The 26739-nt window shown below is 39.3% G+C and overlaps 1 protein-coding gene across 1 annotated transcript in view; it reads left to right on the top strand.

Annotated features, from left to right (window-relative positions):
• The first annotated feature begins 1812 nt into the window (after positions 1 to 1812).
• The window catches only part of LOC124620049 (E3 ubiquitin-protein ligase Ufd4), a 307195-nt gene continuing 282268 nt past the window's right edge, over positions 1813 to 26739 (top strand). The window contains 3 exon segments of the mRNA XM_047146715.1: positions 1813 to 1950; positions 4176 to 4230; positions 18266 to 18405. Of these exon segments, the coding sequence (XP_047002671.1) occupies positions 18266 to 18405 (140 nt within the window). The 5' untranslated portion in view covers positions 1813 to 1950; positions 4176 to 4230.

Raw genomic sequence — 26739 nt, forward strand, 5'->3', positions numbered from 1 at the left:
AACCGCTAACAACCTTTACATATGGCCAGAATTTCTTTGGGTTCTGTGAAAGATCACTTGACAGTATTCTGCTAGGGTAGTCACTGAAGGCGTCACACATTGCTCTCTTGACAGCCAAATTCGTTACATTCAGCATCTCCATATCTATAGCCCTACGCTTTGTTTTACACCTATTATGCTGAAATCTCTGTTTCTTTGCAATGACTGCACACTATCGAGGTTCCCTCCCATTACGAACTGTTCTGCTGGGTACAGATCTATCCTGTGCATGGTCATCTATTCTTTAAAACGTGCGGCAGAGCTCCTCTACGTGCTCCTCACTGAAATACGACGCTTATGATTTTTATCTAGTTTACTGAACATATATATCTTTCTGCTTGTTTTAGTTGTTCTGTGTACTTTGGGAAACAATGTCGCTACAACTGGATCATGGTCACTGGCACCAGTTTCGACATTATAATGTTTCACATGATATCTCATCACGCCCACCACTAACAATCCTGGATGAATGTTGTCTGGATATTTGCCCGCAGTGATTTATGGTTGTTTTTCACCTCCACACCTTCGAGATGTATGTGGTTCTTACTCCTAAAGTGTTTCTTACCAGATACTAAGTGATATATGTACCTTGGATGAAATCGATTCAGTGGTTTAGGAGCAGATGTTGAAGATACGTTTTATAAAATTCGGGGATTTCTAGAGATCAATTAAAATGCGGGCAATGTGTCTCGAGGCACTATGGAACTGACTTACCTCATCTATATCAAAGCCATCGAAGCCTTCTTTGCTGACGTTGAGAACTAGTGAAGGATCTCCTTGAAAAGGTGCTTGACAAATAAGTGCCAAGTTTGCAACAGCTGGAGATGAGAGTGGCAGAATACCCCAGTCAACGCAGTTTGTACTGTAAGAGAAAAACTATCTGAAACATCAGAATTAAACAAGATTTTAAACATGGCTGCAACAGCAACTGTTGAAATTCTTCACGATAAAGGATGACAGCCAAAAACAGTTGCAGGATAAAAATTTATTAAAATTCTTGACCAAGGTTTCGATAGTTCATAGGCGAAGTAATGGTGCTAAACTGTTCGCTTTGACCCTGTGCCTATAGTCATGTTGTACAAATGTAGAAGATGTCGTAATTATTGACGACGCCTTTGGCACAATTGTTTTATTAATCTCCATTGCATGATGTAATTTTAGATTTTTTACTTCTGATGAAGGTATATTCATATGTACCGAAACCTTAGTCAAGAATTTTAGTAAATTTTTATCCTGCAACTGTTTTTGGCTGTCATCCTTTATCGTCAGAATTAAACGTATTTGTGAATTATGACTAGGATACATTCTTACCTGTAGAAAAAAACTTTTCCTTTAATGACATCCTTTCGGAAACCATACGCTAGAAAATAATCTGATTCTGTACCAAGTATCTTTCCCCAAAAATAAACATTCGTGAAATTATTTTCATTCTGCAAATTTGTAAGTGAGTTATACAAAACAACTTGCTGTTCACAACTAAGCGTATTTCCTGCAAGACAGACATAACTGAGATCCCTATCGAGCCTACGAATGTCCATTTCCTGATTGAAAATATTCACATATATTCTATCCTTCTTCGTAATGTTGTGGAGCAAAACGACACCGTCTTTTAGCAAACACAGTGTGAAACTCCACAGCACATCTTCAATACTGGAAAGATCCTTCAAACTGTACGTATTGAATTTCCCGCACTTCAACAATGCAAACAGACTGTCACGTGTTGCAGACGTGAAATCTGACGTCAGTACAAGACAACGTAGCCATTGCTGTAAGTTCACGGAGTTTGCTAAGCACAAGTGATCGCGAAGGTTGGGAGAGCGTCTTGTGATTTTGTTGTTGTTGGTTCGTTTGTGGTACTGTAATTACGTGAAGCCGTAAGACCAGCAGACAATGGAGATGTGATTATTTCAGGTTTGTGTCGTACGGTGGATTTCTTTATTTTCAAAGGAATTCTTAAACTGTATCCACAAATACATGACAAAGGAATACCGTTTTCACTTTGGAGTGTTCCGTTATATGATTTCGTCTGGACCTGTCACTAGAGTAAAGGTCATTGTAGAATGCGTTTGTACGAAGAGAATTATTTTGATTGAAGTGTCAATTAATTTCTGTGTTCTTTTTATATTCGTCTTCGGTAATTGGTTCAGAAACATACATCTGTCATACAGTGTCTTTGATAGTGGATTTAGCGTACGTCTTGTATTTAGCTTTCGGAACATGTTTTAATTGGCATAGTGGTACTTTTTTATGTTTCTTAAGTTGCCACTCGGTCAGTGTGGTAGGCAGCATCATTGGCAAAAATTGCAAACGCGCTTTTTACCTGTAAGTGTTTTTTGTTTATTTCGTTACGAATGTGCCCCGACGCACATCTGACAGTCTGTCACTGCTTTACTTAAATGTTTAATGTCAGTCATAGTTCATTCGAAGCGGAGGTGTAGATCGTGTGAAGACATTTATGGAATAACAGTTCAAAAATCAATAGCCCGAGCAACATTGTAAATAACACGTCTTCACGTTTGATGGTTTCGTAGAGCAGAATTACTCCAGCCCCAACTACAACCTCAGTATTATTTATATTTTTATGTGTGTTAATACTCTTGAAATATAATAGTATTCAACCGATGACATGTTTGCTTGAGGAAATGTTTTAGGCCAGTGAATTTAATTTCACCCGGAGGCGAGTGTAACATCAAATTAACAACTTATTGTGGGAGAACGAAAAAGCACTCGGTTGAGACCTAAAGTATGTCTGTGGGGGGGAAAAAAAAGTGAGGGGGGGGGGTGTTATTGTGGGCATTTCACTAAAATACGAAAATCGTTCCAGTACGCGCAAATGAATGTGTTTCGTAGTTGGGTTGGTATTGCTTATAAATACTTTTTACAGCCAGACAACGAGATTCTAAGCAAAAGGAGAATTCGATAGCTACACAAAATCATGAGCTCGTAAGCATGGGTAAATGAGTTACAGTAATGGTTGAAATAATCGTTCGTTTCGGTGAAGTTTATGGCGAAGAAGACCTTTGCCTCTTTGAATTGGAATTTTAAAGCTCCGTGGATTATGTTGCAAGATGAAACTTTACTGCCTTTATTCGTGTATTATTAACTAGTATAGTTTTACAGATCCAATTGTTGATGTTTTTTATGTTCGAGCAAACGTTTAGTAATTTATTTTCATTATTTTCACATTTAATTGTGATCAATGATTTCAAAATGTTTTACTAAGTTCACTTTAAGTAATGTACTGTAATAGAGTCTTTGTCTTGTCAGAATACTCATAATTCTGTCATAAGGCACTGATGATAATTTGTGGTCTTGAAATAAACAATCTTGTCAACCTTGTTTTACTGAGGCTGGTGTTATAAATGTCCGGCTTTATTCTTGAACCTAGGGACTATACAATGAAAACTCCTGTATTGTAAAACGAGGACATCACAATTATGGTACTTGAAGGCTGCCAAATATCCATCAAATGTTCTCCAACAAATCCAGTTGGAAAAATGTAATGTGCGTGGGTGTCACGTTATACAGTAAAATGTTAGAAGGAAAAAAAAAAAAAAAAAAAAAAAAAAAAAAAAAACTTTTTCAAGGGTTACTCAAAGTAAGAGTTTCCTAATAAAGCACTGTTTTTATTGAGCACAATAATTTTTAAATATACGAAAACAGCAATTTTGTGCAAATGCAGCTGAATCAATGAAACTTAAGTGTCAGAATGCTGTGTATGTTTTCCTTTTTTGTTTATGCTGTATGTTGCACTATTTTGGCATATCAGGTAGCAATTGTAGAAACTGTACTGTGTGCTAAAGTGTAACCTGTAAGAATAGAATACAATTTAAATTTCCAAAACAGCTTTTTACTCTGCTGTGTTTATTGTTTTTGATACTCAAGAATTGTAAGTGTATATGCACCAAGTGGTAAGCATAAATTACAACACTTAAGAACTGTGTGTCCATATTATATTTGTTTTCTAGGTTTGGTGAATGGATGATTATTATTTGAAGCACGCAGTTTTGTGATAGAACAACATTTTTCAGCGATTGGTTTAGTAATTTGTTTACATGAATAAGGAATTAATCTTTATAAGACATACGTTATAGTGATAAAATAATAGTAATAATGATGTTTTCATTGTTTTACAGCTAACACACAGGCAGGGAGACGATTTGATTCTCGGAACACGAGCAGCTGTTGAAGGTACTTACACTGGTGTTTATTAGATGTTTTTAGTACAGAACAAAAATCTTTCGAGAGGTAGTATTAACATAATGTAAATTAGAAATCACTAGGCAGCTGTCAAACTTAGCTGGAAGTCTTACCTTTTTGGTTTCTCTTTAATGCATTACAAATAGTGTTCTAACTTAATAAACTATAAATACAATAAAATCTCGCATGCTTTATCTCCTATGATAACAAGAAAAAAAAAAGGCTGTAATGTAGACAAAAAGGGTGTAGTTGTTTGTCTGTGTTGTGATATATTGGTTATAATGGCATATGAATCTGTTGTGTAACCTGAGGTTGACCTTCATTGGTGCACCATTTTCTCTTTATGTAATATGTTTTTCTTTATACAAATAATATTGCAAGGTAAATAAAAAATAGAGGAGGGGATGTAACAAACCACTATCAGGAAATTATTAGGTTCTCTGCTATAATATGTACTATGGAATAGTTTATAGGTTGCACTTTTTTTAAGCAATCACATTCATGTATGATGTCTAGTTACTATGAATTCTTTCAATGAATTTCAGCTGTACCTGATTCCCGACATCTACACTTTAATTGTATATTCATCCATAGTCCTTTTGGTACAATAGCATCAGACATGTCAGAAACACACACAAATGGTGTAGACATATAAAACACTAACAGATTAGAAAAAGGCTGGAAATCGGCCGTGGTGTAATTGAAGGAACCATCCCAGTGTTCACCTTAGTAACAAGGGGGAAATCATAGAAAACCCATATCAGGATGGCTTCCTACATTTTAAACTGCTAGAGATGATGTGCTCAAAAAGGTCTTCGGTGCCATATTGACATGTTTGTTGTTAAACATAGTATTGCTGATGGTCAAATCCCATTTTTATACGAAGTGCATATCGTCTACATCTACATTTATACTCTGCAAGCCACCCAACGGTGTGTGGCAGAGGGCACTTTACGTGCCACTGTCTCCCTTTCCTGTTCCAGTCACGTATGGTTTGTGGGGAGCATGACTGCCGGAAAGCCTCCGTGCATGCTCGAATCTCTCTAATTTTACATTCGTGATCTCCTCGGGAGGTATAAGTAGGGGGAAGCAATATATTCGATACCTCATCCAGAAACGCACCTTCTCAAAACCATCTGAAATTTTTCTTAAATTTGTCAACAATTTTTTGTTGTAGCCAACTTACTTAAAGCTAAAATTTTTTGTGAGGTTGGTAACCTAATAGGCAAAATATTAATAACCATGCTCCAAACACAACACTTGTAATGTTCGCTATGCATATATGTTTCCCACATTTTTCTGGGATGGTATGCAATATCTGCTTGTGACTGTTTCCTCAAATAAGGAAAGCAGATATATTTGTATTATCATTCAGAACAATTGATTCATTCATGTTGAGACAGGAAAGGATTAGAGGAAGAGAATTACCATAAAATTCAAAAGGATAATTGCAAAATATATTATTTCCTGCAAATATATTGCCACCAAACTTAAATAAAACAGTGTCTATATGTCAATATGAGGCAGTGTGTAGGTGTTATGTCAAATGGGAAGGAGAAGATATAAAGTAAAATGACAATTTTTGTGTATACAAAATATTTTGAAAATGCCTGGTAAGCTACGTCTATAGCCATTCAGGAACTTTTACTCCATATGAAATAGCTAATTGGTAGTGGAAGAGACTTTGAATTAAATTACATACTGGCCCTAACTACAAGAAGACATGAGGAATTCATTCTGTAAAGTCACAGTGACAATAACTTGTGGGTGCACAGTCATAAACTTTGTGAGAACATGTTTTATTTTTGTAAGTCAATTGAAAAGTTTCCCATCAAAAGATGTAATTAGTAGCAAGACATGCAATGTACAAGCTTCTTTGCTGCTATAAGACTTATTGCCTGTTGATGCATTCGTTCATGTCCATCAAGTAATTGCTACTGTAATATTGAGCTTTTATGAATGGTGTTGGAAAACACTAGCATTGTACGAATGAGACAAAGCTTTGGCTTTGGTTCTGTTTGTTGGCAAGTTGTGAGATTTCAAAATGACATCTTGGCTAGGTTCCAGTAGAAATGTCTCATTTGGAGGAAGACCAAACTCAGCCCTTTGTTATGTTTTGAAGGTCATGAATACTTCCACAATTCGTATTGTCAACACTATTAAGATAAAGTAGAAAATTCATCAATCTGACAAAAATAGCAGGTGCAGTGAAGCAAAGTAGTGAATGATAAATTATCTTTTTTTATAAATTTTCTTATTTATTTCCATGTCCTCTACATGATTCACAAACAAATATTCAGTTTTATGTGATGCCTCATGAGGCAGGTGTTTCAGTAAATTTCATCTTCGTTTTCAGAATATGTAAACATTTATTTACATGTGCCAATGAACATTTCAGTAATAGTTTAAATATTGAACCAACAACTTCTTTAGTACCAGAAAGTTAAGTCTGAACAATGAATTTTTATTATGTTACCCCACACAGTGTTCATTAAACTTGTTTCATTTTTTAAAAAAGAGGTTCGCTCACTCTTTTCTCACATTTAGGATTTTTACTAACACTCCATATGTTTCAGGTGGTGATGTACAGATGCTAGTAATGGATGGGTGTTGTTTTATCTTATACTGTTTTCTTTCAAAATTAAAACTGGAGAGATGTTTGCCACAGTTACAAAATCTTTTAAAAATCGAATTTTCATCAGTTGATATTTGGACACTGCTGAAAGAAACCCGTAGGCACCAATGGGAAGTTGTCATTGTCATCATCATCATCAGTATTATCATGGAGTCCTTCTAGGAAAAGTGGACAGGATGTTTTTGACTGATTTGCCTATTACGTTACCAGCCTCACAAAAAAATTGGCTTTAAGTAAGTTGGCTACAACAAAAAATTGTTGACAAATTTAAGAAAGATTTCAGATGATATGCACTTGGTATAAAATTGGGATTTTGCCATCAGCAGTTCTCTATGTAACAACAAACATGTCAATATGGGTCGACAGAAGCGTCCGATCCAACGCGTCAGCTTTGACCCGTGACGTAAGGGTGTTGTGTGTGACGTCATGGCGGCGCGGAGTTTGGTTTGAGTGTGGCTGTCTCCAGTTCTGTTTTATCTTATTTTATTTACTTTTCTGATCTGTTCATTCTATCTCGTGAGATTTTTTTTTTTTTTAATTTAAAAACACTTATTACTTATTTTAATTATCTGTTTCCTCGAATTTCTGTTTTAGTTTATTATATTTATTTTTCTGATCTGTTCGTTCTATCCTGTGAGATTTTTTTTTTTTTTTTTAAAGACAAAAAACACTAATCAGCTACTGAAGAATCTTTATCTTCTATGGGTTGCAGGGGTTACGACCCCTGGGGAGGTGGGTGGGTATTCATGCATGGCTGTCTTCACTTACACGTTGTAGCTATGCAAGGCGTCTAAATTTGTTTATATTTAGTTTGCCCCCCACCCAAAACACCCCATTTCCCGCACTTGTCCTGTTAGTGTCATTAGGCTTCTTGTGGAAAGTGTGTGTGTTTGTTTTTGTTTCCGCTATATTTGTGACGTCATGGGTCAAAGCAGACGGGTGGGATCGGACGCTTCCGTATTTCCGTCAATATGACACTGAAGACCTTTTTGAGCACATCATCTCTAGCAGTTTAAAATACATTAAGCCATCCTGATATGGATTTTCCACGATTTACCCCTTGTTGCTAAGGTGAACACTGGGATTGTTCCTTCAATTACACCATGGCCGATTTCCAGTCTTCTTCTATTGTGTTAGTGTTTTATATGTCTATACCATTTGTGTGTGTTTCTGACACGTCTGATGCTATTGTGACCTATAATAAACTGCTGCCAGAAGAGGAGAAAATCATTTCACTTAAGCTTAACATGTATCTCATCAGGTCCAGATGCCTTTACATCGTTGAGTGCTCGTGACGATTTGCTGTTCTGCGATTATTTATCTCATGGTCTGCCATTTTGGCATGTGTGCTGTGACTAAAATGAGGAACTGCATTGCAAACTTTCACAGTGAAACCTTTATGAAAGTTGAATAAGAATTTTGGCCACATCCCTGTCATATTTATTCTCAGTGTCACTATTTTCATGGTGGAATAGATGATTTCGATCTGTGAACTACTTTGCGAGACTGAAACTCCTTAGGATATTTGGTCAAATTTATTGGCAAGATTTTTTCCCTGGAATTCTTTGGATGGTTCTTGCATTGCTCTCCTTACACTCATTTTTGGCTTGATTGAGCATTTGTTGGTCAGCAATGCTCTGCTATAACTTAATCCTCTGATGACGCTCTGTTATTTTTTGTAGCATCTTTGAGACTGCTTTTGAACCACTGTGTCATTTGTCCCACATAACCTTGCGTGACAAAATACAGGTCTGAGATACATGGTACAGTCACAGTAATGTAACCACCGCTTACATTTTATGTCAGTGTGCAGTAATCACTCGCAGGTGGCAGCACTAGCAGTGGAGGGCATGTAAAGGGTGTCAGGGGACACGGAAAACAGTGCAGTCGTCACAATGCAGAAATAGAGCAATTCATCTTACGTCAGACGACGTGATCATTGGCTTTCGGGCCTTAGCTGGAAGTATTTCCAAAATGGCTAAGTTTTTAAACTGTTCGTGTGCCATCATAGTTAAAGTATACAGTGCGTGGCAAAATGATGCCAAGGCAACTGTGGTGCACCATGGGCCATAGAACAGGAGTGAAAGATGTTTGTGGAGATATGTACTGGCAAATAGATATGCAGCTGTTGGGTAAATGACCACCCAGATGAACCAAGGGGCTACCAACAGTGTGCCCTCAATGGCCGTTCAGCTGACACTGCTGTGTATGGTCCTCTGCAACAGGCGCCTGGTTCGTGCACCCCTACTGACTGCTGTTTATCAACGATGAAGGCTAGAATTTGCATGCCAGTATCCGGGCTAGATGTCTACTCAGTGGTGACAGATAGCCTTTTCAGACGAATCACATTTTATGTTCCACTAGACAGACAAGTGTCAGTGTGTATGACATGAAGTGTCTGAAAGCAAACACAAACACACTGTAACAACATTGGAAGGGTCTAGGCTGAAGGAGGCAGCTTTATGATCTGGGGGAATGCTTTTGTGACATTCCCTGGGTGGTCTTGAGATTTTGGAAGGCATAATGGGTCAACTCAAGTATGCATCTATCCTTGGGGACGATGTCCACTTCCTTACAATCAGTTTGTTTTTCCCCGGCACAATGTCATCTACTACCGGAGGACAATGTGACATGTCAGACAGCTTGTTGTGTACATGTGTGGTTTGAAGAGCACCAGGATAACTTTACCATACTCCTTTTGTCACCAAACTCCCAGGAGTTAAACCCAATCAAGAATCTGAGAGATCACCTTGATTGGGCTATACGCACCACGGCTCCTCAATCGAGAAACCTAGTGCAGTTGGCCACAGCACTAGAGTTGGCATGGCTCCATATCCTTGTTGGTGCCTTCCTGAACCTAACTGACTGTCTTCCTGCGCGTCTCACAGTGGTCTGCACTGTAAAAGATGGTTATTCAGGCTTTTGACAAGTGGGCATATTACTGTGACTGGACAGTATATATTGTCAATGCAGTTCTCAAACAATGGAAAATTCAGGATGGAATGTAACAATTTCATGAAAAGGAAAGTTGCTACTCTCCATTTGGCGGAGATGCTGAGTCGCAGATAGGCACAACAAAAAGACTGTCACAAATAAGCTTTCACACACACACACACACACACACACACACACGCACACGCACACGCACACACGACTGCAGTCTCTGTCAACTGAAGGCACACCAACGCATATTTTATCTATTTGTACTCTACATCTTCGTCATCAGACCTGAATGTATGATGTTGATGCTTCATATACTCTGCAGTTATACTTATGTGCCCATATGGGGCTTTGACGCTATTGTATTGAGGGAACAAGGACGTTATGAAACTGTAATGCAGCTTCCGTGTGGACTCAAACTGTACATATATTATTTTCAGCATCAGTCCAGCTGCATCCTGTGTCCCTATCAGCCTCCAAGCAGGAGGTGAGGTGATCTAATTCTTTTGCTTTCATTCCGGATGGCTATACTTCATATGATATATAATGTTAGCTGACAGAATTTATCTGTGCTGACATATTTAACATTCCCAAGATGCACAACATTGTTTTGGCGTCATGCGTGATAATGTGTCCATAACAGTGTTAGGGCTCACCTGCGGAAGGGATACCGAACTGCTAGTTGTAGTCTGTCCCACATTAGTCTTCTTTGTCACATGTTTGCTCCATGTCTGTTGTCTCGGCTCTTGAGATGTAATCTGCTACCCTCCCTCTTCTGACACACAATATTTCCAAGAACAAGAATGCTTTCCTGACAAATTAACTTAATAAAACATGTGGAAAATAGTTTGATGTATCAGTAAAATCATAAAAAATGTAACTCATTTCCAAGCAGAAGATTTATTTTGCTTGTTAATAATAGGAAATTGCGTACACATCAGTAAATGCTATCCTTAGAATCTATGGGTTTGTTATCTTTATAAAGAAAACTTATGAGGAACATTATACTGTTTGACAAAAAATGAGGTACTCAGAAGGGGATAAAGAAATGAAATGAAACTTCATGGGTTGAGAGAGTGAACTTTTTATTTCAGTAATAACAGTGTAGAGTCGAATTTACTAAGAAGTTGGCAGTATCGACTCACCTGTTGACATGACATTGCATACCCTCTGACGTGGATGTGCACATTGATATGGTAGGGAATGGTGTATCTACTTCTGAAGCAGGCAGGCCCACAGTTGTAATTGGTTGTTGTTGTCGTGTGTACTGGCACTGGGACAGAGTTTATCTCTGATGTGGTTCAACACATCTGTCGGGGAAAGATCTGAGTATCTTGCCAGCCAAGGGAGTTCCTCAACATCATGTGCGGACAGTTCGTATGTATGGATGAGCATTTCCCAGTAGAAAAGTGCCCTCACGGTACTTTCACATGAGAGGTAGATGCTAACAAGAGACCACGGGATGTCTGTGATGTGCTGCTGTCCCCTCACACTACAAACCCTGGCCTCAAATCCTAGCTGATGGCTCTCCATACCATGATGCCAGGAGTAAAACTGCTGTGCATCTCCAAGACATCAGAAGAATGGGAGCTTCTCATAAGGTCGCTGCAATACTTGCCGATGATGCTCATGTAGCAGGGTGTATACAACCTGGGAAATCTGGGAAAAACCCGGGAATTTTTTCATCCGGGAGAAAACCGGGAAAAACCCGGGAATTTTTCATTGTTTTAGCTTTCTGTTAAATTTTTGTAATTATGACTGGTAAGAATTGATTCTCTAGCAAAGAATGTTACAGTATCCTGCTACTGGAGAATGATACTGCAGCAATAAAATATAAACGAAAAAAAGTGAAATTTTAGTGGCAAAGGAAATGCATCATCTACAACAACAAAACACCGTGCATGCACATGTCAGCAAACAGCAAAAATATGTCAAAGGCCTTAGGGCGAAGACTATGTAATAATTAGTAACAATAAACTGTTTTCTATGAGTGTGACGTCCCAAACTGTTTACATTAGGTTCATTTGGCCAGTTGCCAGTGGGCTCATGCAAATGCACAGTTTTGTGTATGAGCAGTACCTTCTCCCAAGCAGTCAGATGCTAACGAGAAAAATTTTTATCGCGCGCCCTAGCTGCCAGGTTCGCGCGTGCGCAGAGTTGTCTGAGGTGTAGTGGGGAGGGGGTTAGGCTCCACGTGACCTGTGTTTGCGTTAAGTGATTTCGCTGTTTCCTCTTCGTTTACAGCTCCCACGTCAAATGAAAAGAGAACGGATTTCTGCGGCCGGGAGCTATCAAGTGAATTATAACACATTCACGTAATTACGGAGGGCAGAAATATATTATTAGTTTCAGTTTTCTGATTTTATTTTATTTCCAAATTAGTAGCACTCAAGCATTAATCGCCTTGCAGAACAATGAAGTTATTTTTGTCAGTTTGCTAAAGAAATTTGGCTTTATTAATCTTTCTCTTGAGGCAATCAGTTTATTTGAAACAAAGTGTTTTGTTCCACAGAATTGGCTTGTTCCAACTGTTCGCTGAATTTAAAGTGCACGTTTTCATCTTCTACCCTGTATGGCATTATGGCATATACCAAATATGAGATAGTACAGTACTAGTACTCCAAGAAAATTTACACCCCAAAAACCACACTGAAAAGCTTAATATCAGATGGGACGTACTTCATTGTGAATCTGGAAAAAAACCAATGTGCACTCCAAGCCGAATTATGCATTTTAGTATGTTTTATGAAATTCCGATGCTTTTGGAGTATCCTCTGGTGTCCTGTTTCATTTATGGCGTAATGTAAGCTCTCTTAGTGCTTTATACACATGAACATGCAGGCTTCTTACACCACTTTTGCTGCCCCCGCACAGTAATGCCTGTTTTCTGGCGCTCTCTGGCAACTGCTAAATCAAATCTATTTCTAACAGTCTCGGGATAGAAAAGCGTTACTTTCAAAGTACATTTCTTTTTATGCAAGATGAATTATGTTATGTGTGAGAAAGTAGGGTGAATTTCTTGAATCACTTTGAGGACCAGCCACTTACAAGAATTTCAAGTCCAGAAGACCAGACATTTATGTCATTATTTTAAATTTACTGGGACATTGTGTGATGTATCTTGAAAGTATAACACATGCAAAATAGATCAATATTACATGTTAAAGCTTAGCTCCTCTTGTAGCTTATTAATCGTAGAGACCAATATTATATGTGAAAGCTTAGCTTTTCTTGTAGCTATACTACGTATATTAATGTAAACCAGGGGTCTCCAAACTTTTTAGTCCGCAGGCCACATTGACTTCTCCACGAAGTCATAAGGGCCAAGATATACCTAGTGGGATTAAAGCACCCTAGCACTCCATGATTACCATAATGTAAGGCTAAAGGAAAGATGAAATCGCAAAAATCTAAGGTTGTGGGAATAGCTAGCACTGAAACGAACTACGATTTTTATTTAATTACATAATTTTGATTGGTGGACGTACCTGACCGAAATTCTGGCGTATTTTATTCTGGCGAATTTCACCGACAAAAAAGTATGTCACTGCACATTCTTCACGAAAGCGTCCTGGAAAGTTAACGAAATCTCAACATCATTGTTAGCAACACTATTACTGCAAGACGTAATAGAGTTAGAGTATGTCAACGCATTGTTATTTCAAGCGACGCAACAATAAGTTTAGTTATGTAGTCTTGCAGCGAGTAGCAGAGCCAATGTCACGGTGTATTGGTCGCGATAGGCCTTGAAACTCAGTTGTTGGCAGTATAGGTACCACTTCAAATATTTGGCGGGCCGGATACCGGGGATGTCCGGCCAGCTAACTTGGGCCGGTTTGCCGGCTCTCGCGGGCCATAGTTTGGAGACCCCTCATGTAAACCATTAACTTTTCCTCTTTGTGGGGTTGTGCTGCATAACAGTGATCTTGCTATCGGCTGACTGTAACACGTGTCCTATGCTCTGAATATCTGCTGTCACTGAATATCTGCTGTCATCGGCTGGCGATATCACGTGGCATGAGATATGACTGGCTTACAAAAGGACATCTCAATCTTAACGCTCTGGAAACTAACGTGCTGTGTTTGGTGCTGTTCGAATTTATTCTTTTGTAATACGAAAATATGCAGCGAATATGTTGCTGCACTTCAAAGGTCTTTCCAAAACTTCTCTCCTTTTTTTCATCAAAAGTCTTTCCAAAACTCCACCCCCCCCCCCCCCCCCCCCCCCCCTACGCTAGTGTATAAAACGTGCATATACATGGTAAGTATCAGGCAAGCAAGAAAGAAGCTAGAAGGGAGGTGGCGGAGGAAAGGAGAAAGTGGATGGAGGAGGATAGTGAAGGTTCAAAAAGGGTGATACATGGGATGATTAAAAGTAAGAGGAAGAACGGTACGACAGAGTATACTCGAATGGTAAACAGAAGTGAACAAGATGTAGAGAAAGAGAAGGAACTCAAGAATATGTGGAAGGAGTATTTTGAAGAACTCCTGAACTCGAATGGAGACCTCTATGAGGAGGAACAAGCTGAGGAGAAAAAAGAGGAGGAACAGCAAATAGGAAAAGACCTTACATGGGGAGAAGTGGAAGAAGCATAGGGCAAGATGAAGGGAGGGAAGCCATCAGGTCTGGATGAGCTAAGTGTAGAGATGGTGAGAGCAGCGGGAGAGGTGGGGATACAATGGCTGGATTGAGTAATGAAAATTTTATGGAGACAGAAGGTGATCCCATAAGACTGGAAGAAGGGAATAATTGTCCCGATCTTTAAGAAGGGAAATAGAAAAGAGTGCAAGAACTATTGAGGGATAACATTGATGAGTCATTGTGCAAAGATTTATGAGAAAATTTTGGAAGCAGGAATTTGGGCAAAATTAGAAGGAAGAATGAGAGAAGAGGAACATGGCTTCAGAACAGGAAGGTCCACTTTGGATCTAATTTTTGCTGTAAGACGACTGCAGGAACAACACCATGCATATGGAATCGATCTACTAATGACCTTCCTGGACATTGAAAAAGCGTATGATAGTGTATGTAGAAGCAAAGTGTCGAAAGCCCTGGAGAACAGAGGAGTAGCAAAACAGATTATTTGGAGGATTAGGGAAATGTACCATGGAAGTGTGAGCTGTGTGAAAGTGGGGGCAGAGAGCTGGGATTGAACAGAGGACTGGCTTGAGGCAGCGAAGTGCACTTTCATCATCACTCTTCATTGTAGTGATGGATGATATAATGAGTACAGTAGCACAAGGAGTTTGTGAAAGGAAAATGAAAGCTATGGTGTTCGCAGATGATCTGATGATTTGGGGAATGAGGAGGAGGAAGTACAAGAGCAAATGGACATATGGGAACAAACAGTACAAGAATATGGGATGAAATTTAGTATAAGTAAGAGTGAGATGATTATCACAGTAAGAAAGAAGGAGAGAGGAACAATGAGAATAACAGTTGGTGGGAAACAATTGAGGAGAGTGGAGAGCTACAAGTACGTAGGAAGCCTAATACAGGAAGATGGAAGAAAATGACAGAGAAATAAACAAAGCAGGGGAGAAAAGCAGAAGCACTTCGGAAGAGTGTCAGAAGCCTGATATGAAGCAAGGATGTACCCCAAACCAGTAAAAAGGTTATGTACCAGTCATACTGTGTCCCAATCCTGACATATGCATCAGAAACCTGGGTTATGAAAGGAAGAGAGAAAAGCAAAGTACTAGCTAGTGAGATGAAATTCTTGAGAAACAGTATTGTAGTGACATAAGATAGACAGGTTAAGAAATGAGAGGATCAGAGTGTTAATGAAAGTGGAAACATTACATTAGGAGATAGAGAAATAAAGGCTGAGATGGTATGGACACATTAAGAGAATGAAGGAGAAGAGGATACCCAGGAAGATACACGAGATGAAAATGGAAGGAAAGAGACCAAGAGGAAGACAGAGAGACAGATGGCTGAAAGGAGTAGAGGAATGTGTCCAGAAGAAAGGAGAAGACTAGACCAAGGTGAAGATGGAGAGATGGTGGCAAGACAGAAGAGGATGGAGAGGCCTATGTTCTATACACACCCGGCCAGAGGCTGGAAACTGCCCAAGATGATGATGATGATGACATGGCAATCATCCCGTGTGATGGTCAGAGGAATATGCCCAGCTTCGCGTCCCATGCGGCCCAAAGTCAGGCTACTAATACACCCGAATGCCACACAGATCTGGGTAATGCACAGTTCGACCAAATGAAGAGCCCTAACGAGGCCACTCTGAAACTGTGTCCAGCATGTCCATGTCCTTCGCAGTGATATTTCAACTTCTGAAGCTGTTCTGACCCCTTGTATGCACTTCCAGGCTGGCAACAACATGAATACTTTCTGGAAGTCATTCTGCCTGTCACAGAGAATACAATTTTAATCATTTACATATCTCCTGATAATGTATAGATGTATCTTTCATCTTCTTAGCCTTTTTTTGCCATCCAGTGTTTTTTACCTGCATAATTTGTACACACTTGCCGCACAGTTAAGAATTTTATGCTTTTTGTTCAAACATAGCCAGATCACAGAAAGAAGGTCAAAGGAACACAGCAATTTTATGATAGGAAGTAATTACAACCTTCTCCCATTGAAAAGTAAGAGCCCAATCTTTAATCCTTTGTACCTCCTTTTAAAAAACACATACAGTATCAGTTGTTACACACCACTAGTTAACCCTCTATTGCATGTTGTTGTTCTTTGGCAATAAACTGTAAATTTAATATAATGTTAAGGAAGAGACTCATATATGCTGACCTTGCAGTCTGGTAACATACGCATTCTGGCTGCATTGAGCTAGACTACGTTTAACGTCATGATGTTGGTGGAAATAGTTGAAAATCAATAATCTTTGCTGAAGGTAGTGTGTACATAAACGTGTGTAAACAGCTGAAAGAATGAATTATTTAGACCACGTCTAGTTAGCTTTGTAATGTACATAAACACTTGCTTAATGATAGCACATAATATGTTTCCATGTCTCTGTACATGAACAATTCAGAACCTAAAATATTGAATAAATCAAAATTTCTATGTTCAACCTGTTATGTAGTCATTTTGTGTCGGACCATACCCCCAGATCCTTTTTTCCCCATTGAAATTGGTTTCCTAAAAAGGTCGTGCAATAGAGTGTTAACGATAAACTTTTCTTCTGTAACATCGTGAAGTCGTAATTGTAACTTCAGTAATTAAACTCGCCTCACAATTGTTGCCAGTGACATTATAATTTTGTCGAAGCTTTTAAACCAGAGAACAACTAACTGATTAGGGGGTTCTATGTTTATAGAATGAGTAGCACAAGGAAGCTGTTCTGATTTTCTGAAGCTTTTATTGTATTGACTGCAGGATTGGAGACAAGATTATGGACCATGTCCAGTGATATTTGCTGGTCATCCATTTTCTCCTCTATTTGTTTCACAATTTTTTGCTGGGTTTTCTTAGTGTCTAGGATTTTAGTTGTAAATGAGAACTTGATCTGCATTCATGCATTGTGCTATAAGGGTCAAATAGTGCACCTTTTTGTGCAAATTGGTCTGTTTGTCAAATGTCACAGCATATACTTTATTAATAACTTTGTTAACAACTGATGGCTTTACGCCACTTCGAATTGTATCAGCCAATTTCTTGACATATTTACTTAAGTAGAGGTATGTACCATGACATCTGAATCATTGATCTCTCAGTAATGCCCACATAGAATCTCAGCCTAGTTGTATGAAAACTTAATAAGAAACAACGTTAATAGATTTATTTTCTTGGCACCTATTGCAACACACTTTCCTGCAATACTATTTTTATTTTTGCTGGTAGCCCTGAAAGAGCTGTGTCATTGTGAGATATCTGTTTCAGTAAGACGTTCCTGAATGCTGCATGACATCTACCCAGTAGACTTGCTTTTTTCATCTTCAATTATCTTCATCCAATAAAAATTTATTCCATTATCACCTTTTAAACATTGATGTTTCTTCAGTGTACGTACATTGGTTTGAATCTTAATTTGTTACTGCACTCGCTTCTTCAGGATGCTTAATTAAAGGTACACCACAAATGAGAAACCTGTGTTGGCTCAAGTCATGCAAAGTTGAAGATATGTTTAGTGTATTTGTAGCCGAACAGGGAGAACCTCTGTGAAGGTTGGAAGCTAGGAGATGAGATACTGGTGGAACTAAAACTGTGTGGGTAGCTAGTGAGCTGTGCTCCTATAGTTCAGTCGATAGAGTACTTGTTCACTAAAGTGAAAGGTCCTAGGTTCGAGTGCCATTCTGGTACGCAGTTTTAACCTGCCAGGAAGTTTCATGCGCTATATTATTGGGTATTTTTATAATGAACAGTAATGTGTGACCAGTTTCTGTAGTTTGTAAAATCCTTTCCTCATGTGAAGCTTTCCATTTTAAGTTGTTAATTTTACACGTTGTTGTTATATCTACTATTTGGTCTTGCAGATGGCTGATGTGGATCCTGAGACTCTGCTGGAATGGCTGAACATGGGCCAGGGGGATGAGCGTGATATGCAGCTGATAGCTCTGGAACAGTTGTGCATGCTGCTGTTGATGTCTGACAATGTGGATCGATGCTTTGAGAGGTAGCTGATTCTCTGTGGTCAAATCTATTATTTTGTGAATGGATGCGCAAAAAATTTAGTCTTCTTAAAATCAGTGGTGGTTGAAAGCTGATGTTACGGTGGATTAGATACAGTTATAATTTAGTGCTCATAGATCTATCAGACTTCTTATTTATCTGTCATGTAGTATTGACTCTCACTAGGTTAACAAATCTTCATACTATTTCCAGTGTTTTTCCAGTTTTCAAGATAATTTTATTATATCTCTAGCGATAAAATTGTGGCTTCTGTGATAATTGTGTAATTTGCTTCCTGCATAAAGTGTAGGGATATCAAGTGGGCTGACAAGTGAGTGTTGTTACTATGCCAGCATAAAGATAGCAGTAATGGTCAGTATGTTAGTTTTGTTGAATACCGATTACTTTTAACTGTTCTTTGTATCTATTCTATTTGTTTTTCTCTATCACCACAGAAATATTTTTAACTGTAAATACAGGTCGTAATACTTCAAATGTATTGTGCAGTTCCAAACATGCAATATACAAAAATTCAGGAAGTATGACAACAGTTACTTGAATTTTGGTTTTACATGTGCAACTGTTGGAAATTTTGATAAACAAATTACGAAAATGTGTTTTCCCACAAGTTAAAAGAAATGTCGTAACAAAATAAACGTTCACTAAACAAGCTATGATTCCTACAAAGACTCTTCTTTCATCTAATGAAGTTGCCCGCCACATTGCAAACAGCATGAAATATCTCACCATAGTGGAAAACCTGCTCTTGACATGGTATCTGTTAGGATTAGGTGAATCAGTTGCCAAGAAACTTTAAAGTGTGTCTTTGTCACACAACATTAATAGTTGTTGGATACTTGATATGGTTGGTACCATGAATGATCAGTTGGGTGAAAACCTGAAAGGTAATTAGTTATTCAGTTTGGTGAAGCTATAGACAACCAGTTATGCAACTCTTAATGTGTTACATGTGGTTTATACATGACAGAAGATTTGATTAAAATAATATTTTCTCCAGGAAACTAACACATGGAACAAAAACAGACCCCTTACACTCTTTATTGGAAGAAACCAACATTAATTGGAAAAATAGTGTTGTAGGTTCGTAGTACGGCTGGCTGTTACACTACATTGCAAGCTCTTATCTGTAAAGAGGCTCCTCATGCTATTCGGGCACACTTTTGTATTTACTGAGAGGCACTGGCAACAAAAAGCATTAGCCCTGTATTTCATGAGATTCTTAAATGGGTGATCAAAGTGATAAATTTCATTAAATGTTGGTCATTTAAATCAAAATGCTTTTAGCATATGTGCATCGACGTGGGAGCTGAGAACATTCCCCTAACTTATTACAGGAACTGTTGCTGGCTTTTGCGTGGGAAGTCTTGAAGTTGACGTATGAACTCAGGAATGAACTTTACCCTTACCTTATTAATGAGAAATGTTTTGAGTTCTGGCAAGTATGTATCAGTGACTTAGTTTTGAAGCTGGCGTATCTTTCTGACATGTTTGAAAACTCAATTCATTGAATGTATCCCATCAAGGCAATGAGACTGACATTCAGCATCTGTCACAGAAAATTTCAGCCTTCTGAAAGAAACAGCTATGTGGAAGGAAAAGTTGGGTAGTAAAGATATGGATTACATTACAGTGATGCCCCTGTCAGTTCATGAACTGAGAGCTCTGGTGCACTCACAAAGGTCTTAGCTTATTCTTTATGCTGCTGTCGCTGCACCAGCACCCTTCGTTTGGAGCCTCATGCTGATACACACGTCCACACTGTCATATGACCAACCTCGCTATTTTCATCCAAATATTGATGTTGCCACGAAATCATCATCTCTTGTATGAGCCAAAGTTTCCCTGTGTGGATGCTGTGACTTTAATATTTCCAGTGTTGGATCCTGTGGTTTTATTTTATTTATTTATTTATTTATTTAGCTTATGGCATATAACACATCATATAGAAAAGACATAAAAATCATAAGACACAGAAATAAAGAGTAGTCACAGTGTAACATATAGTTGTAGATATAAAAGTGTTTAAAAAAAGTGTATATAACAAACAAAAGTTCACAAACATACATCCAGATTTGTGACATAGTCTATTGCACTTTCAGTCGCGGTCAGAAACTCATTGGGGTCTCTTGCAAAACGTCTCGGAGGGCAATCTTCCACGATGTGACGAATCGTCTGCCGGTCCGCACCGCAGTCACATCTCGGGGTGGTGATTTTACCCCACCTATGGAGGCTGTCTGCACATCTGCCATTATTTGTCCGAATTCGATTCAGGGTCGTCCAAGTTTTCCTTGGCAAATTGAATCCTGGTGGTTGGACATTGATGCATGGCATATTTTGCAGGTTTTGGGGCACAGATTCTCTCCACCGCATTTTCCAGAGGTTGCCATAATCCAGGTTGAGAGGATGCGTATTTTTTGCCTTTTTTAAAGGGGGGTGTCTTGAGCGCAATCTGTTCATCTCCAGGGCAGGAACATCCTTATAGATTGGCAGTTTCTCGTTGTTCAGCACTTTTCCATACTCGCGTATGAGAGCGTTCTCTCTGCGCAGGTCCGGTGGGGGAATGTTGCTCAGTATAGGTAGCCAGTGTAAAGGCGTTGGCTTTATTGTTCCTGATATCATCCTCATTGTGTAGTTTAGTTGAGCATCGATCAAGCCTGTGTGTTTACTGTTTAGCCATACCGGTGCAGCATATTCTGCTGTTGTGTAGACAAGTCCCAGAGCCGAAGATCTCAGTACAGCCGCGGAAGAGCCCCACATGGTCCCACATAGCTTCTGTATGATATTATTTCGAGTTTTAAGTTTTGCGGCTGTATTACGTAGGTGTTCCTTGAATGTTAGGGTTCTGTCAAAGGTGACGCCTAGATATCTGGGGTAATTATTATGGTTTAGCTGCTTGTTTTCGAAATGAACGTTGAGCTTTCTTTTTGCTTGGGCATTGTCGAGGTGAAAGCATGTCACCTCCGTTTTTGTTGCGTTTGGCCGTAATCTCCACCTTCGGAAGTAATCTCCCAGCTTTGTTAGATCCGCAGTTAATGTGTTTTCCGTTGCCTCCATTGATCTGCCTCTTGCAGCTATTGCCCAGTCGTCGGCATATATGAATTTTTGAGAAGTGGTTTCAGGTAAGTCAGATATGTAGAGGTTAAACATCAATGGCGCCAGAACGGAGCCTTGTGGTAAACCATTGTTGAGCTTCATTTGGTCGCTTTTTAAGTCGCCCATTATGACTCTGAAACTTCTATCTGTGAGCATGTTATCAATGAGGTTGGCCAGCTTATTACATGGTATGACCCGCAGCAACTTAAATATCAGGCCTTGTCGCCAAACGGTATCATAAGCGGCTGATAGGTCAATAAAGGCTACTGATGTTTTGAGTTTTTTCTGAAAGCTCGCCTCTATATGAGTTGCTAGGGAGAGGATCTGGTCGGTGCAACTGCGGTTGGGTCGAAAACCTGCCTGTTCAATCGGTACCACTTCAAGAATTTTTCCGCTTATTCTGTTGTAGATGATACGTTCCAACAGCTTATGGACACAGTTCAGCAGAGCGATAGGGCGGTAGTTTTGGGGCATGTCATTAGGTTTGCCTGGCTTTAGTATCGCTATAATCTTTGCTCGTTTAAGCTGGTGTGGGATATTACCCAATTCTAAAATATCTGTTAAGAAGTTTGCGAGCCATGTTCTAGTATATTTTCCACAGTGAAGTAGGAATTCCGGGTGGATGCCATCAAAGCCGGGAGCCTTGCCACTTTTGATTTTTGACAAGGCTGCTGCAACTTCTTCCACTGTGATAGGCTGGGAAAATTCGGAGGTAGGCGATGCCCTTTGTTTTAAGGATCTTAATTCACGTTTGACGGTCGTGGTGTGTGTTCTGTCCCTTGGTGCTCTTGAGGTTCTAACTATGTGTGCGGCCACATTGTTAGGGGTTATCGGGTAGGTGTCTTTTATTTTACGTTTACTGCCTCCCAGGTTACGTAGTAGGGTCCATGCTTGCCTACTGGATTTAGTGAAATCTAGATTCTCCACGGTGTCCATCCATTTTTCCCATCGAGCTGCGTCTAAGCTGTGCAACAGTTCGTCCGCGATTTCTTGGTTGTTGGTTTCGGTAAATTCCTGGTACAGGTCTTCGCATCTCTCATTCCAGCCAGGGATGTACTCTTTCCGGTAGCCTCTGGGTACATTCCTCTTAGCCGTGGCGATGACTGCTCCCACAAATCTGTCATAGTTGTCCCTAGTCGGGGGTATCCAACCTAGACACTTGTCAAGGTTTTCTGCAAAGGTGGCCCAGTCTGCCTTCTGGAAATTCCATCGTGGGCGAGGAAAGGATTTTATGATTGGGATGTTAATTCCGACTTTTAAGATAACAGGGCGATGCTGGCTATGCGGAAAATCAGACAGGACTTCACGAGTTGCGGCTAGCGGTTGGTTGTTTTTGTTTTTAGTGACAAAACATAAATCAGGGTTATAATCTCGTCTCCATGCTGCTGATCGAAATGTTCCGCGGTCCTTGGCGTCGAAAATCAGGTGGGTGTTAGTCTCCTGTGGTACACTGTGTTGATACCCTGTGTCTGTTCAACAGGTTTGTCAAACTGCAAATTTCCACTGTAATACAAAGATGTGGGTGAGAGAACTTGCATCGGGATTGAATACAAAAGGAACAATGTCGACTTCTGACCAGAGGGAGTAACGTTTCAAACAGTCTGTACTTTAAACCTTTCTTGGGAGACCAGTATTAGATTTTGATGCACTGTGGATGGTTAATGTAACCCATCGACCTTCACATTGATGATGAAACAAGGAAATTGCAATGGGATTGAATACAAAAGGCACAATTCCGACTTTAGTCCAGGGGCATAACGCTTCAAACAGTCTGTGTTGAACCTTTCCTGGGAGACCAGTATTAGGTTCCTATGCACCACGGCAGGTTTACTGTAACCCTTGGACCTTCACATTGACGATGAAACACAGAAATTGCATCAGTATTGAATTCAAAAGGCACAATGTCGACTTCTGTCCAGGGGGAGTAACGCTTCAAACAGTTTGTGTTTGGAACCTTTCCTGGGACTCCAGTAGTGGATTCCGATGCACCACTGCTGGTTTACTGTAACCCTTTTACCTTCACATTGACGATGAAACACAGAAATTGCGTTGGGATTGAATACAAAGGGCACAATGCCAACTTCTGTCCGGGGGGAGTAACGCTTTAAACAGCCTGTGCTTTCAACAATCCATATTGTGCCCTGTACTGCAGATTTCTCTGGCTGATCCAGGCTTGTGTATCATCGATGTCAGATGCATCTGTCTTTCACTGTGTGACAAATTAGTCCACTGTAGAAATTCCTGCAGCTACGCACCTAGTGTATACAAAATTTCCTCAAAATTATTACGACTCTTGCAAGAACCAACCATGACAAAACTGTTCCTCTTGGTATGTGTGATCCATTGTTATGAAGGCTTATTCTGATATGCAGGTTACATCGGTGAACTGTGAAGTTTCAGCGTGTATTTACACTTTTCTAGCCAGCATCTGTTTCATGAAACTGGGTAAATCTGAAGGCTCAAACTAAAATCTTTGGGGGAAAAACAAACAACTATTAAAGTGCATTGTGTGCTCCCAATTTATAGCCAGTAACAAATTTAAAGTTCACTTTCTCACATTTTCTACCTTGTATGGAGGTGGAAGAAATTGACATGTATGATTCCTTAAGGATATACTTTCCTCCACTCACTCCTGCCAGAAATTATGTAGTTGCATGCTTCTACAAACACAAGAATGTGTATTGTAAATCATCTCCCCTGTGTTGGTCTCCTTTAATGCTAGATGCAAACCCTCATATGTATATTGCTACCATATCATTTTGTTCATGGTAACGTAAGCTGGTCGATCCTAGGCATACGTAACATAAAAGTAAGGTATGGATTTTTTACTGTAGTTGTTTGTTTCCTATGGATCTGCTGAGCACATTTGCCCAAAGGTTCAAATTTTATCCCAGTTTGCTGCATCAAGAGAACATGAAACATTCAATTGAGTGTGTTAACGAAGACATGCTGTGCTATTGACAGTACGACGGCTGTTCAAAAAGTAAGGTGGCTTTTCAAATTGCGCAGTCAATGTGCGTTTGATTATCAATCTTTTTTTTATACATGTCCCAAATATACGTTCAGTTTCAAATGCATAGCATACTTTGCTTGTTTTTGGCAGATAGAAAGGTTAGATGTGTTTTAGTGTGCTCATCGATTTTCCATTTTTACAATAAATGGAGCAAAGAATTTGCATCAAATTTTGTGTGAAGAATCATAAAAGGAGGTTGTATACATGGAAGAATCCTGGAGATAGTAGAAGGTATCAGATAGATTATATAATGGTAAGACAGAGATTTAGGAACCAGGTTTTAAATTGTAAGACACTTCCAGGGGCAGATATGGACTCTGGCCACAATCTATTGGTTATGAACTGTAGATTAAAACTGAAGAAACTGAAAAAAGGTGGCAATTTAAGGAGATGGGACCTGGAAAAACTGACTAAACCAGAGGTTGTACAGAGTTTCAGGATGAGCATAAGGGAACAATTGACAGGAATGGGGGAAAGAAATACAGTAGAAGATGAATGGGTTGCTTTGAGGAATGAAATAGTGAAGGCAGCAGAGGATCAAGTAGGTAAAAAGACAAGGGCTAGTAGAAATCCTTCGGTAACAGAAGAGATACTGAATTTAATTGATGAAAGGAGAAAATATAAAAACACAGTAAATGAAGCAGGCAAAAAGGAATACAGACGTCTCAAAAATGAGATTGACAGGAAGTTCAAAATGGCTAAGCAGGGATGGCTAGAGGACAAATGTAAGGATGTAGAGGCTTATTGCACAAGGGGTAAGATAGATACTGCCTACAGGAAAATTAAAGAGACCTTTGGAGAAAGAGAGCCACTTGTATGAATATCAATAGCTCAGATGGAAACCCAGTTCTAAGCAAAGAAGGGAAAGTAGAAAGGTGGAAGGAGTATATCGAGGGTCTATACAAGGGTGATGTACTTGAGGACAATATTATAGAAATGGAAGAGGATGTAGATGAAGATGAAATGGGAGATACGATAGTGCGTGAAGAGTTTGACAGAGCACTGAAAGACCTAAGTCGAAACAAATCCCCAGGATTAGACAACATTCCATTAGAAATACTGACGGCCTTGAGAGAGCCAGTCCTGACAAAATTCTACCATCTGGTGAGCAAGATGTATGAGACAGGTGAAAGACCCTCAGACTTCAAGAAGAATATAATTATTCCAATCCCAAAGAAAGCAGGTGTTGACAGATGTGAAAATTACCGAACTATCAGTTTAATAAGTTACAGCTGCAAAATACTAACACGAATTCTTTACAGATGAATGGAAAAACTGGTAGAAGCCAACCTCGGGGAAGATCAGTTTGGATTCCGTAGAAATGTTGGAACACGCGAGGCTATTCTGACCCTACAACTTACCTTAGAAAACAGATTAAGGAAAGGAAAACCTACGTCTGTAGACTTAGAGAAAGCGTTTGACAAAGTTGACTGGAATACTCTCTTTCAAATTCTAAAGGTGGCAGGGGTAAAATACAGGGAGCGAAAGGCTATTTACAATTTGTACAGAAACCAGATAGCAGTTATAAGAGTCGAGGGACATGAAAGGGAAGCAGTGGTTGGGAAGGGGTTGAGACAGCGTTGTAGCCTGTCCCCGATGTTAGTCAGTCTGTATATTGAGCAAGCAGTAAAGGAAACAAAAGAAATGTTCGGAGTAGGTATTAAAATCCAGGGAGAAGAAATAAAAACTTTGAGGTTTGCCGATGACATTGTAATTCTGTCAGAGACAGCAAAGGACTTGGAAGAGCAGTTGAACGGAATGGACAGTGTCTTGAAAGGAGGATATTAGATGAACATCAACAAAAGCAAAACGAGGATAATGGAATGTAGTCGAATTAAGTTGGGTGATGCTGAGGGAATTAGTTTAGGAAATGAGACACTTAAAGTAGTAAAGGAGTTTTGCTATTTGGGGAGCAAAATAACTGATGATGGTTGAAGTAGAGAGGATATAAAATGTAGAATGGCAATGGCAAGGAAAGCGTTTCTGAAGAAGAGAAATTTGTTAACATCGAGTATAGATTTCAGTGTCAGGAAGTCGTTTCTGAAAGTATTTGTATAGAGTGCAGCCATGTATGGAAGTGAAACATGGACGATAAATAGTATGGACAAGAAGAGAATAGAAGCTTTCGAAATGTGGTGCTACAGAAGAATGCTGAAGATTAGATGGGTAGATCACATAACTAATGAGGAGGTATTGAATAGAATTGGGGAG

Source organism: Schistocerca americana, chromosome 6 (genome assembly GCF_021461395.2).
Source record: "Schistocerca americana isolate TAMUIC-IGC-003095 chromosome 6, iqSchAmer2.1, whole genome shotgun sequence".
Lineage (NCBI taxonomy): Eukaryota > Metazoa > Arthropoda > Insecta > Orthoptera > Acrididae > Schistocerca > Schistocerca americana.